The following is a 14,387-nucleotide window of genomic DNA, read 5'->3' on the forward strand; positions in this document are numbered from 1 at the left end:
GGTATTTACTATGAAAGTGAAATGGAAATACTAACTCTACTCAAACGCACTCGCGGGCAAAAGCTATTTTAAAATAACACTGTACCATGTATCTAAAATTGGGATTAAAACACAACATAATGTTTATACACTTATTCGACTATTCACCTCAGATTACTATTAAAGTGAAGAAGAGCGACTGCTTCCCACTCTGGATTAGCCTCAGTTTGACCAATCTTCTTTTCCTAATTCAATCCAATTTCAGTACAAGGTAAAGAGCTGCAAGGCATGACGGAGAACGGGGTCCCGGTCAAATCTACGCCTTTCGAGAAGCTTCGAGACGCGGCCATAGAGAACCTTTGCGTTGCCTTAGAGGCGGCACTTACTGTGGACCCCTTCTGTGTGCCTGCTCTCGTGGGTTCCGTCAGTAACAGACTATTCACAGCTGAGACTAGTGACAGGTGAGCGAGACACAATATTCACCTATCTCGATCACACTAAAAGTAGATCAAATCTAGAAATCTCCATAGCTACGACCAGTTATAAAAGAATATTCTGGTTAGGTTGATTGCACAATTTGCTATGGAACTGTAATGTGGGGTATACAATGGTAAATAAACCCTCTAGATATTATTATATAGAGAAGAATGGTAACAAAAATACATATAATAAATGACTAACATTGACAAACATTTCCATTTAATCTCCATAACAATTCATTTATTGTACGTTAGGTATTGGATTAACCCGTCAATTATCAGGGTTTAAGTTTGCCAACCTAAAAACGCCCTTTTAAATTTAATTACACAGTAGAATGTTGATTATCTTTGTTGACCCGATAACGTGATACATAGTAGGCACCGTATGTATGTGATTCATAATGTTTTTATTTTTTTATTTACAGTGAATCATCATTGATAAGCACCAACATAGTGATAATGTTGGGCCACGTGGCAGTGGCGTTAAAAGACACGCCGAAGACTACGGACACGGTTCTTCAGTTCTTCCAACAGAGGTATGGAATCAACAATTTCACGTTGACCCTGGTCATACGATTTTGAGACTTATTGAGATTGAGATATTATGAGTGTAGGCTCATGGCACACTGCATCCTATTCGCACGTTCAAAGTCGGTTAAAAGTGTGGCCTATGTCACCTGTCATGAAAACATATCGGTTGACACCTCGTTCCGAAACAAGTGTAAGATTCTCATCAAAATAATAGGCGTGTCTTACTAGATCAAATATGAAATTATGGACTAAAACTATGTATAGAAGGTACAAATTCCTTCGAAGCGAGTCGTAATAGTACATTGTGCAACGAGGGTAAGGGTAAGTGAAAAGATTTTGCAATATTCTTATCCCTCACTTACGAAGAAATAAATAAATTTCAAACATTTACGAAGCTGATGGTCCCGGGTTCAAATCCTGGTAAGGGCATGTATTCGTGTGATGAGCATGGATATTTGTTCCTGAGTCATGGGTGTTTTCTATGTATTTAAGTATTTATAAATATTTATATATTATATATATCCTTGTCTAAGTACCCTCAATACAAGCCTTATTGAGCTTACTGTGGGACTTAGTCAATTTGTGTAATAATGTCCTATAATATTTATTTATTTATTTATTCGTCCGCCATTTTGTCATTGTTTGATAGGTTAGGCATCGAAGGCACAGACCTATCTGGTATTCAGCCACGATTGAAAATTGTGTAAAAATATTTTAAACGGCTATTAAGTTAATAAAATTACTCCCAAGGGGTATGGCTTTCTTCACAAGCCATAACTCCCGCGGGAACCTTTAGTACACCTACATGAAATAAGATCTTTTTCGAGCAAGTGTGCTGAAAATGATTTATTTTATCCAGATTATGCCGCGCCCCATCATCCCTGGACACGCTGATAGTGGACCAGCTGGGCTGCATGGCGCTGGCCAGCCCCGCGGGCCCGGCGCACGACGAGATCATGCGCATGTTCACCGTCATCACCGTGGAGGCCGCCTCCGCCGCCTACCACCACACCGACGACCGCAAGCAGTACAGGTACGTCTATTTAGGGTACACTCTATTCTGAGCAAGCTACTGAGCAAAGTTACGACGCGCCCGGAGGTGCGGGCAGCGGGGCGTCGGCGGCGTCCAAAATAGTTTCAGTTTCATTACAGACTAAAATTTTGATGACCGGTCTGGCCTAAGTAGTGACCCTGCCTATGAACACGATGGTCTTGGGTTCGAATCTCGGTTAGGGCATTTGTTTGATGAGCACAGATATTTGTTCCTGAGTCATGGGTGTTATATATATATCGTTGTCTGAATACCCACAACACAAGCCTTCTTGAGCTTACCGTGGGACTTAGTCAATTTGTGTAAGAATGTCCTTTAATATTTATTTATTTATTTAACATTTTGATCGAGTCCCGCGGACCGAGCGAAGCGATCAGAATTTATAGACTATGCCCCCACCGCCCCGTTACTATATTGACTTATTTTCTAATGACGTCGTTACTCCTGTAATCAAAACGAGATGCAATTCTGTAGTTTGACTTCTCTTTCGGTCGCACCTCACGTTTGTACTGCACTGTGCGCTTTATCTGTACAACGTTTGCGACTTCGTACGCGTGCGTTCAGTCCACGGCCTCAGTTATCGTACTTTTAATTAGCATGTTTATCGAATGAGAAACAATAAAAAGACTATTTTTTTATGCACTTTTAATACACGTAAACAAATTATGCTGAAGTTTATTTCACAACAAAGAGTTATTAATAGTAGAAGAGGTGTAAAGTCAAAGAAACAATCGTGTAAGTCGTTGTTATGGCTTCGTACATTCTGTGGCAACTTTCGCTGTCAAAAGTTGACAGTTCGCTTATACCCTGGCAAGATTTTATTTGGAATTGGCCACGTTGCGGATTTTCAATGGTAATAATTTATTTCACTAGCAAGAAGACTCTTTGACAACAGGCGGTGAAAGTCATCGAATGTCACCAATATAAGCAAGAAGAAAGGATGTCGCAATTATAAACGATTTTACTACAAAAATGCCAAAGAAGGTTGTCAATGATGCAAGAAACCACATTTTCAATACAGTAATAACAAAAAGGAGTAGTGCCTAGTAAGAAATGTGTTTAATAAAAAAAAAATTGAAACAGTCATTGACATAACCGGTACTGACATTTTATTTGAAATGATTGCCATACCATAACTAAGCTGCTTGTAGCGATACAATTTCAGGGCCAAATAGAATATTGTCAGGCTTGACATTACCACAAAACGTGGCGCCGTATAACGCTTAGTTAGGTTGTCAAACTCATTTTTTTCTTAGAACATATTTCTTTCCTATATACAATAAATGTTTGGTTCACAAGTTCTCCTCTATGGTTGTATTGATCCAGACCAAGTATTCAGACACCCTGGTGTAGACTCCGGGGTAAATGCCGCAACGTTCGCCGAAGGAAACTACGCCGACTTGCACGCCATTGTAGGTCAAGGGACCACCGCTGTCCCCCTAAACAATTAAATAAAATTTATATACAGGTTGTAAATTTAGTCATCTGCAATAATTTATAGTGTGAATATATAGGTCATACTGTACAACTTTTATGAGGCCAACTTCGAAATCGCGAAAAAAATGGACTCTCTCATCTATAGAAAATGTCAACCTCTCACCAGCCAAATTGTATGAAACATCCAATTTTTTTTTCATGATTGCAGTGTTGGTCCATCGCTCGAAAAGATGCTAACTTTGGCCTATGATCTAGTAGATGGCGCCACTTTTTGATATTTAACAAATTTAACACATATCAGTGAAAGAATAAGGATCAAAGTCAAATGGCGTTCTAAAAGTTTTAATAATTTGTCGAAAGATGGCAGTAAATTTTCTGTGGCTACAAAATTAACTTTGACAACCCACCTTTATTTCAAATTCTCTTTGTTATTGCTTAAAGTTTTTATTTATTTAAACATTATTGCGCAATTCAAGAAAATACAAATAGCGGACGTAATACCAGAAGCATTCTCTACCAGTCAAGCATAAGGTAAACCAAAAGATTAACTTATATCATGTGTCATAAGGCTGCCTTTCAACTGGGGCGGAGAGAAGAGAAGACGTGCGGGAATCAACCAACAGGGTATTTGACTGTCTGTGTGTAGGCGGCGCGTGCGTTTTTCTCGCCGTGAGGAAACTGCCTCGCCCGTATGCTCGCTCTGTGTGGACCCGGATAATTACGTTTATCTTTTTTTTATGTGGAGCTAAATTAACCAGTTCAACAGGGTATTTGACTGTATTTAAAATAAATTATTTCACAACATGCACGAAATAAAGCACCGCAACATTAATAGGGAAGCGTAGATAGCAGTTATTTTTAGACACTATTTCTATTTTATAATTCGTATAAAACTATAAAGAGTAGGTAACTTGACCGTGACCTCATTTTATAGTGTTTCATATAAATTCCATAGTAGCAAATCGTTTTTATAGTTCGAAAAAAGAAACTGATTTGACTAGTAGTTAAATACCCTAAAACATTGGTTGTAATACAGCGGAGCGGAGAAGACAACCAACGCTATTGGCCTCTGCCTCTCTGCGTCTCAGTGAAAAAGCTTTTGTTGTATGCCTGACTTTACCTGGCAGGAATCGTGGCCTTTTGATCCGGCACATATTTGCTCTCCAGTAAGCTCCTCATAGTCTTTCTGGCAGCATTCGTTAGACACGATCGGCACTGTAGTCTGGCGCAGCTCATTCTCCATACCTGTGCTATTCTGGTTTGAAAAACAAAAGCAGATTTTATTTATTATTTATTTTCAAAGACACACCAACAATATATAAACAAAACAAGCAAGTAACTTATATAAATATACCCAGTAACTTGAAGATAGAAACACAAAAATGTACTCATTAATTTTTGGCTACTCACTCTTATAATTATTTAGTAATGGTTTAAGTATCAAACGTAGGGGTAATTAATATAATACAAATGGTGTAAAAATGTTATCCTCTCTCTCTCATCCTAGCCGATTTCGACCACAGCGTCTGCATTATATCCCATAGGTGCGGGAACTAAGCTGCTCCGCCCGCTCGTGCGCCCTCATGCGACTGCAGTAGCCAATCTTCGTCTGCAGTACTCGTCCACACCGAGGGCATGACAAGACTCCGTCTACGTATTTATAGGTTAAGGCAGTAGGTGGTCAATATCCAGAAAGGAAAATGGGGACTAGGTTTGTACAGAGAATAATAGAGGAGTACAGAGGCAGCTAATATACAAATAACACTGTGTCAGATATTTTTGCGGCCTTCGTTATGTAACATATTATTGCAGGTAACTGTACAGTACTAAATCTACTTACTCCGATATCACCCCATCCCGTAACATTGACTAGCGTACCCTCCTCCAACTCGTAATTTTCACCGGGCAACTTTGCTTTCGCTACCTTGCAACCAAACGTTACTGGCTCCTTGAGTTTCACGAGGCATATGTCGTTCTCTAGGGTCATGTTAAGTAATCTGAAATGCTCGTGGATGAACTGCTCTTCCACATCTATGAAGATGCCGCCGGCGTTGAGGCGGTCTGAGCCGATGAGGACTCTTTTTGTAGCATTTTCTTGCCTACGATTTATAAAAGGTTAATAAGGGTAATACATGATAAGGTAGGCAGATGATTCACGTGCGCTTCGCACTTTAGTGCCGGCGCGAGCTACGACCCGAGCGATAACATGGGAAAGCCCACACGTAGCGAAAAGTGCCAACGAACAGAGAACCCGCCTAGCGAGTCGCTGGCAGTGAATGTGTTAAGTTTCCTACATGCTGAAGAAAAATGCTTACTGTTTCCAGTCGATAAAGTAAAGGCAATGAGCGGCAGTTAACACGAAGCGCTCATGGATGATGGAACCGCCGCAGAACGCCTGGTATTCTGCACCTTCGGGTTTGTAGTACAATGCCACCATGAAAGGCACGTCTTGAACGGACACCTTGTGACCGCCAACGATCTCCAGGTTGCTCTTAGTGCAGTTGTCCGCTTCATGGACAGCTGGAAATTTGTGTTTTTTAACAAAGAACTGTTTTAAAGAAAATGCTATCCGTTTGTCTTACTCCTGATATCCTCCTAGGCTTACAGTCCTAGCTATAATAGGGACTTATTTAGTTCGATCGATACAATACAAATCATGTAAAACTTCGCTACTGGCCCTCGTATTTTCCAAATCGGCCATTAACACACCCCATAGTACCTACTGTATGTAATACATGTCAATTATAAGATGTAATGTTTTGAAAAGATGTGTTCCGCCGATTTTCTTGCAGGTCCCAAGGGGGGATTTAAATCTTCTCGGGTCAGAGGTGTATGGACTGTAGGGTTAGAGCCAGCGTACGTTTATAAGCGCATTATTATTATTATTATTTTATTTTTATTTAGGAAACAAACAGTCATATATTAATATATACAAGCTTAAGTGATAACAAACAGACCTTTAGTTCCATTAAAAATAAAAGAATACATAGTTAATTAAATTACAGATCGAAACAGGGAAGGTGATAGGCATTATAATATGCCTATTTAAATAATAAACTATATTTATGACTAATTAATTACCTGAGCCAGATACAACTTGAAGAAATACCACAATAGCCAAAAAACACATCGGCTGTAGGATACCCATGGTGAATGTGCGTACGTGTTGAAATAGTTTTTATTAATGTTTGAACTTAATTAGCACATTTATTAAATAAATTAACGATATCTAATCTTTATCAATAAAAGCAAAGTAGAAATAACGAGGTTTACAAATTAATTATAATGACACAATTTGTTTTATTCATAACAAGCCTCTGCCCGTGACTTCGTCCGCTTTGATATCGGGGCCATGTAGGATGGCGGTTCTTGCCAATTTTTTCATCACCGAAAACCGATTGGTGAATGGTAATATCCAACAGTAAAATGGCACTTCTGATAAGTCTAAGAATCCGATATTTATTACCTATTTATGCATGTTATTAAAGTAGCTTCCAGTAATCTTGAGTTACCGTTTCTCCGCAGACACGTCTCCGGCGCCGTTCTGAACGCGCTAGCGAACATCGCGGCGAACGTCCGAGGCACGAGCGCCCGTCTCGAGCTGCTCACTCGTCTACTCGAACTGTTCGTGCAGCTGGGATTGGGCGGCGAGCGCGCTACTGATCGCTCACCAGCACCCGTGCTCAAGAGCTCAGGCAGCGCGGGGAACCTTGGTGTACTCATACCCGTCATAGCGGTCAGTAGATAAAGCAATTTGAAGTTTATATACAGCACGTATATTCTATAGTCAAGTGGCACGTCTCTGGCGCCGTTCTCAATACGCTAACGAACAACTCACCGAACGTTCGCCGCACGAACGCCCGTCTCGAGCTGCTCACTCGTCTACTCGAACTGTTCGTGCAGCTGGGATTGGGCGGCGAGCGCGCTACTGATCGCTCACCAGCACCCGTGCTCAAGAGCTCAGGCAGCGCGGGGAACCTTGGTGTACTCATACCCGTCATAGCGGTCAGTAGATAAAGCAATTTGAAGTTTATATACAGCACGTATATTCTATAGTCAAGTGGCACGTCTCTGGCGCCGTTCTCAATACGCTAACGAACAACTCACCGAACGTTCGCCGCACGAACGCCCGTCTCGAGCTGCTCACTCGTCTACTCGAACTGTTTGTGCAGCTGGGATTGGGCGGGGAGCGCGCTACTGATCGCTCGCCTGCACATGTGCTCAAGAGTTCTGGTAGCGCAGGCAACCTTGGTGTGCTTATACCCGTCATAGCGGTCAGTGGGAATTTTAATCTTGTCTCTGTACAGTTACAACATATATTTAAGTGCCAGGGCCGAACTATTAATGCAACTGGGATTAGGCGGCGAGAGCGCTACTGATCGCTCGCCTGCACCTGTGATTAAGAGTTTCAGCTGCGCGGAGAATCTTTGGTGAGCTCATACCTGCATTATTGCATGATTTTATTGACAAATTCTGAATCACGCTAATCATACATCATATCAGCCTTTTATCGCCCACTGCTGAGCATAAGCGATCCAATACTCCACTTTTCCCGGTCCTGAGCCAATCTCATCCAGAAGTGACCCGCAATCTTTCGAATGTTACTTCCCAATTCTACTACTTGCGAATCTTTCACCGAATTCATATAGCATACTAAGTAAGTAACATTAGCCCCGTTGTTATTCATAGTATTTTTCACAGGTATTAGTGAAGAGACTGCCCCCCATAAAGAACCCGAAGCCCCGGCTCCACAAGCTCTTCCGGGACTACTGGCTCTACTGCGTAGTCATGGGATTCACGGCGGCAGAATCACGTAAATATTGCTTTTGATTGTTAATAAGATTCGCTATCTCTTTGACTATTTACTTTTGGTTCGCAGCGTTTCAAATTTTTGCCATGTAAATAACCTTTGCTTTGACTAGTTTTGATACTCATAAGGACAGTATTATTCATTGCTAGGTATAATTTCAGTAGATATTCTCGGCACGGCACAGAATTGGTTGGTATAATTTTATTTCAAGCCTGACAAGATTTCAATTGGCCCTTGCCATGTTGCGAATATTCATTGGTACATCGCTCACACTGTTAATTGTCCATCGGTGGACCTTATTACAAAAGGCATAAGGTCCACCGAAATAGCACAAAAGATTCCGATGGGTCGAAGTGTATGCGCAAGGGCTCCCAAAATGATCAGATAAGATAAATACTCTTTGATAACAGGCACTAAAACTGCTAAAAGTCATCCAATGTCATTGGTGTAAGCAAGAAGAAAAGATTTAGCAATAATTATAAACGATTTTACAAAAAAAAATTCCATATGTAAGTTGTTAGTAGCTACACTATCTCAGTCAAATATAATTTTATGCAACCGTTGTTTAAGAGAGGAAAAAAGGCGAGTGGCGTAAGTAACAATTTGAGGCGAAGCTGAAAATTGTTAATAAAGACGCGACGAGTATTTTCTGACTCAGTTCGTCTTCATCCATTTTAACTTGAAAGACACACCGTTTTTTAACAAAAAAGGGTAAATAATTCATTAGTACCAGGGGCTTGTCGATATTTACATTATGTTCAAGTAATCGAATTCTACAAACCTACGTGTTGATGAACGTGGTTTAATTTTTCGAATTTATTGTCCCTTCACCGATGTACAATTTCGCTGTTAATACATAATGTGATACTTAATTATATTCTTGTAATAACTATTCAACTAAAATACACAGTATTTCAGCCTTAAGTAAGGACGCTAAACACAAAAAAATATCGTATATTGATACGCCATCTGTCATGCCCATACTTAATAAATACATAGCGCTCTCGCAGTGGTATTAGCGGGATAGCAATACGATTATGTACCTACGTGCGATAGAGTAAATTATTCATGCTTACTGTACATACAGTGACGTACAATGGCAAAAACTTGAAACGTTGATCTGTCTTATTCTTAAACTGTATCTGACCTTACTAGACATTAACGTGTTCTCTTCTTCCGGCGACGCTGTAGCCATGCGAAAGCGTGAGTATACGGCTTGTAGACAGTTGTGTGTTTGGTTTTGATGGTTTTGCGTATTGACTAGTTGTGAACAAAACAGACTGTCATTTTGGAACGAAAAATACTTGTTTAGTGTTGTAATTTAAGCCATGGTTGAGTCTTTTGGCATATTCATAGACAATGAAAAGTAAAATTTTATTTTAAAAATCAGTCAAGCCTTTTCCTTAATTCCACGTTTGCGCATTCTATTAGGAGCGATTTTTACATATATTTTACCTAAAGGACAACTTTATGTATAGTAGTACATTTTAAACTTAATATTCAGTACAATTAATGAATCAATTCGCTTATAAATATGAAAATAAGATGTCAAACTTTCGTAGGTTCAAAATTAATTAGAGCGGTAGATTGTATTATGGCAGAGCGCCTTACGCCAACATATCGTATCATATAAATAAACATGGTAGCATGATAGACTCGGAACTTTAAACTTGAAACCTAAAACAAGCTTTCTGTTATATCAAAAAGCTATTTTCCTCGAGTTCTTAAAACACAGCTGAGGCCTAACACACAACACTAGACTCGTTTGTTCTATTAAAACGTAAAACCGAGGTTTATGAGAGTCCGTTTTGTTGCAATTAGTCTGCAGGTTGATTTAAAATGTGATGTTATAGTTATTGATCTATCAAAAAAAAATTAAGGCTGGCAACACGAAGGCAAGCTAATCCAGTGGCGTGTGATATAGACTATTTGCACTTCTAATTACTTTTCTGCTAAAAAGACGAGATATGCTATCTTGCGAGAGTTGACACGTAAACATGTTATTCACACCGGCAAGGTCGCCATGTGAGAATTGGATTAAGTTATACAACTCGATTTATAAGCGTTAAAAACGAGTATGCATTTCAACAGACTTTTTTGTCACAGTTATAATTCTAACTATGGCATCACATTTCACAAAAGGTTGTATATTAACAATAAATAATGTAACCGTTACAGCGATATTACGTAGTGTGCGTATTATTTCAGAGTGTGCTTTTTAGGTCGATCATAGTGCAATGTTAGAGTTTTATTTCTGAAAATTCGTAGCTTGTACCCTTTTTTGCGGGTGATATGAAGTTATATCGCAGTTTCATGACGTCGTGATATAACTGAGTTATTTTATTTTCCGTGAATGTCCCATCCCCATTTCATCCAAATTAATACTATTCAAAATTTCGATTACCATTGGTTTTGTAAAAAAGTATTTGTAGAATGCTTATCGAGTGTTGAAGTTTTACTTTTTGAAGACCCTTTGAAATTAAGTAATATACTGTAATAATTAAATCGTGAACTTTCCTTTCGACAATATCATTAAAGACTGGTATACCAATATAACGATAAAATTACATGACTCCAATAGTGATTATTCAATAGCTATAGTCGTACATATTTTTTGTATAGGTTAAGTAAAAATAATACTCCGAATGTGTGTAAATAAACAAAAATGTATATAATGTGAATCGCACTTTTCTTACAAACCACAGCTGTGAATAATCACTGTCAAACTCTCAAAAAACGACCAATAAAACAACACAATCTCCTCAGGGTTATGGCCGCAAGAATGGTACGCCGGTGTAAAAGAGATAGCAGTAAAATCTCCGTACTTGGTCTCGCAAACTTCACTCCGTTCCGACCTGCGCGAGCTTCAGTACACTTCAGCTGTCAGAAACGATTCTGTATCAGTGACAGAGCTTCAGGAGTTGAAGACGCAGATATTGAACCTTTTGGACCATCCTCAAGATGTATCGGTGATAGTTGGCAAGCTCACGTTTGCTCCGTGTATGTATCTGCTCAGTGTGTACTGGCTGGAGACGTTAAGGTAAGTCAGAGGTACAAACTATTGGTCATAAATAGTTTGCATATGTGACTTAGGTCCTAGAGTTGAAGACGCAGATCTTAAACCTTTTGGACCATCCGCAAGATGTATCGGTGATAGTTGGCATCTTACTTTCGCGCCGTGCATGTATCTGCTCAGTGTCTATTGGCTGGAGACGTTAAGGTAAATCAGGGGTAGAATCTACTGGTCACAAAAAGTTTGTATTGACTTAGATTCTATAGTTGAAGACGCAGATATTGAACCTTTTGAACCATCCTCAAGATGTATCGGTGATAATTGGTAAACTTATGTTTGCTCGAAAGTATATACAATGGAACCTGGTGATTATTTTAAAACATGTCATTGTATTATGTAAAAACTTGATTCAAAAGAGAATCAAACAGTTTTGACCATTCTATCCATTGACAGCTTTAACCAAATTATTTTCTGTCACTTGTAGGGTGACTAACTCTCCGGAGCCCAGTCTACAGCCGATCATCGAGTACCTGAGTGACACAGCCCTGCAAAAGGACAAGAGTATGATGTGGCAATGCGTCGCCAGGTATGTTGACCATACCATCTACTTATATATATTCATGGGATTCGACCAATTGTTTCTTCATTATTAATATATCTTTTTTTTTATAGCCTATATTGTGTCCTATATCATTGAAAATTTTAAAAATGCTTAACGCGACCCGTCCATTTTACAGACTATCTAATCATCAAATATCACGCTATGAATGCATCGCGTACATGAGCGTGGTATGGAGGAGTCTTGTTTTCCAGCATGCTTAGTCTTTCAAATTATATCTTTCACAGTGTCGGCGACAAAGTATTCCTCAAATTCCTGGACGTGATGTCAGAGAAGGTGAAGGACGAGTCCCGAGAGCGCGAGCTCGAGAGCCACGCTCAGTTCCTATTGGTCAATTTCAACCACATACATAAACAGATACGACGAGTGGCTGACAAATGGTTGGCTGGGCTTGTGGACCGGTTTCCTCATCTGCTGTGGAACTGTAGGGTAAGTCAGTCTTGCCACACACTTGCGTTCTATGCCGGTATATGATAAAGACTGCGTGCGGAATTTGACGTCTTAATCTCTTTTTATTTTAAATTTGACTTGCGTTTTATATACATAAATATCTGAAATTCTGAGAAAACTGGCCGCCATTATGAAATTCTTAGTTAATGGTCCGATTAATTCTTATTAAGAGGTCTCTCGGCAGATGTCGATTTAAATCGCAATGGAAACAGAAAAGCGAGCTCGAGAGCACCGCTCAGTTCCTATTGGTCAACATCATCCACATACCCAAGCAGATACGGCGAGTCGCCGACAAGTGGCTCGCTGGACTTGTGGACAGATTCCCTCATCTTTGGATACATAAACGTCCAAAAAATGCTACTATTCGACGGCCAACCACATGTCTTCGCGACTCGCCGCTAAACAGTACATAACGTAAATCATATTGGGTCCGCCCACTAACTCCTCGATTTCGGCATTCTTCAGTACCCTCCACGTGCCGTTATCTCTTTTGATAGGTCCCAGGATCTTACGAAAGATTTGTGTTAATGTCCAGGCATCACACCCATACACAAGGATTGGTCGAATGAATACTCAGGAACTATAATAAGAAAAGATTTTTTTATTCAGTTTTAAAACCAAAAAAATAAATGAACGTAGAGGTGTTCAAACCTTCAGGGTATTCGAACACAACCGGACCTTAATAGGTTTTTTTACGAGGAATTGTTATGTAAATATAAGCCAGTACGTTGACGTATTTTGACAGCGTATAGTAACCACAATACTTTTCCTTAGATATATTCCGCAAGTCTTTTAAGCCTTTATTTATTTCCCACCCGATTTTGAACTTTATTTCAAAGTGATAGGGTTCAATTTTGCATGACTCCGGACACCGTTACACTTTATAAACTGTTAAACTCCCTTCAAAATTGTGCAGCTATTAACCAAAATTATTCTCCAGGTCCTCTGGTCCATGTTGGACATCCTGCAAGTCCTGAGCTATAGCTTGGAGTTAGACCCCAATCAGGAGACGCCGCTGCTCAAAGTGCCCGGCACTGACTTCACTCTGCAGCTGCAGGACACCTTGGAAGGTAGAGAGGTGAGTCCACAGGTTGAAGTATAACTTGTCTCTTGTTAGTTTCTCCAGGTTCTCAGGTCCATGTTGGGCATCCTGCTAGTCCTGGGCTACATCTTGGAGTTAGACCCCAAAATAATGTAACAATAACTAGGTGGGGGTTTCGGCAATCTACGTTTTTTTCTTGCTACCTTTGGCTGTCCTGATACTGAGCTTAAGAACAACTGCTAATTATATTCCTAAACCCTAATACCTGTCTGCCTTCAATTCGACACTAAACAAATCCTTCATTTTCAGGGAATAGTAAAAGATTTCGCCGATCGCTGCCACGGAATAGTTCAGGAGGCCATGAAATGGGCACCGCAATCCACACGCTCGCATCTGCAGGAGTACCTGAATCAGGTGAATTGCCGGTTGATTCCGATATCCATCCAAGCCAAGACAAGCAAGCCAAGCCAAGCCAAGGGGGGAGGGGGCAGCTTCTGACTATATTTATGGCCATCAGCCATATGAACTGCCCCCACTCAACATATTAATCTGTAATTTTTCCAGGTCCCGAACTCAACACTCTGGCACCACGTAGGGCTGGCGCTCGCGACCGGGGCGTTGCTGGGCGCGGCGGGACTCAACCGCGCGTCGGCCCCTCTGTCCCGCGCCGCTCTAGAGAAGCGTCCCTCCTGTGTTACGCAGGATTCAGCTGCGTTGCTTGCTGTAGTGTCACAAAGGAGTCGATATGCCGGTGAAGTAAGTACCTACTTGCCATGATACTTTTTTTTATACTACGTCGGTGGCAAACAATCATACGGCCCGCCTGATGGTAAGCAGTCTCCGTAGCCTATGTACGCCTGCAACTCCAGAGGAGTTACATGCGCGTCGCCGACCCCCCCCCCCTCCCCTTCCTTAGCCTTACTCACCGGCAGGAACACAACACTATGAGTAGGGTCTAGTGTTATTTGGCTGCGGT

General features: G+C 40.5%; 2 protein-coding genes across 2 annotated transcripts in view; one reads left to right on the plus strand and one right to left on the minus strand.

Annotated features, from left to right (window-relative positions):
- LOC133529071 (phosphatidylinositol 4-kinase alpha) overlaps positions 1-14,387 on the plus strand; it is a 70,150-nt gene that overhangs the window by 16,817 nt on the left and 38,946 nt on the right. Inside the window, exons 9-19 of the mRNA XM_061866689.1 lie at positions 245-440; positions 884-994; positions 1,849-2,022; positions 7,003-7,213; positions 8,179-8,290; positions 11,054-11,327; positions 11,785-11,886; positions 12,147-12,348; positions 13,310-13,447; positions 13,721-13,825; positions 13,976-14,167. Coding sequence (XP_061722673.1) covers positions 245-440; positions 884-994; positions 1,849-2,022; positions 7,003-7,213; positions 8,179-8,290; positions 11,054-11,327; positions 11,785-11,886; positions 12,147-12,348; positions 13,310-13,447; positions 13,721-13,825; positions 13,976-14,167 — 1,817 coding nt within the window. The remainder of the gene's footprint in view (positions 1-244; positions 441-883; positions 995-1,848; positions 2,023-7,002; positions 7,214-8,178; positions 8,291-11,053; positions 11,328-11,784; positions 11,887-12,146; positions 12,349-13,309; positions 13,448-13,720; positions 13,826-13,975; positions 14,168-14,387) is intronic.
- Positions 2,521-6,919, minus strand: LOC133529143 (trypsin 5G1-like). Its single transcript, XM_061866781.1, has 5 exons — positions 6,559-6,919; positions 5,793-5,997; positions 5,318-5,576; positions 4,598-4,732; positions 2,521-3,479 (listed from the first exon to the last, which is right to left on the minus strand). The coding sequence occupies exons 1-5, from the start codon at positions 6,623-6,625 to the stop codon at positions 3,333-3,335; spliced, it is 813 nt and encodes a 270-aa protein (XP_061722765.1). The 5' UTR covers positions 6,626-6,919; the 3' UTR covers positions 2,521-3,332.

This window comes from Cydia pomonella, chromosome 20, assembly GCF_033807575.1.
Source record: "Cydia pomonella isolate Wapato2018A chromosome 20, ilCydPomo1, whole genome shotgun sequence".
Lineage (NCBI taxonomy): Eukaryota > Metazoa > Arthropoda > Insecta > Lepidoptera > Tortricidae > Cydia > Cydia pomonella.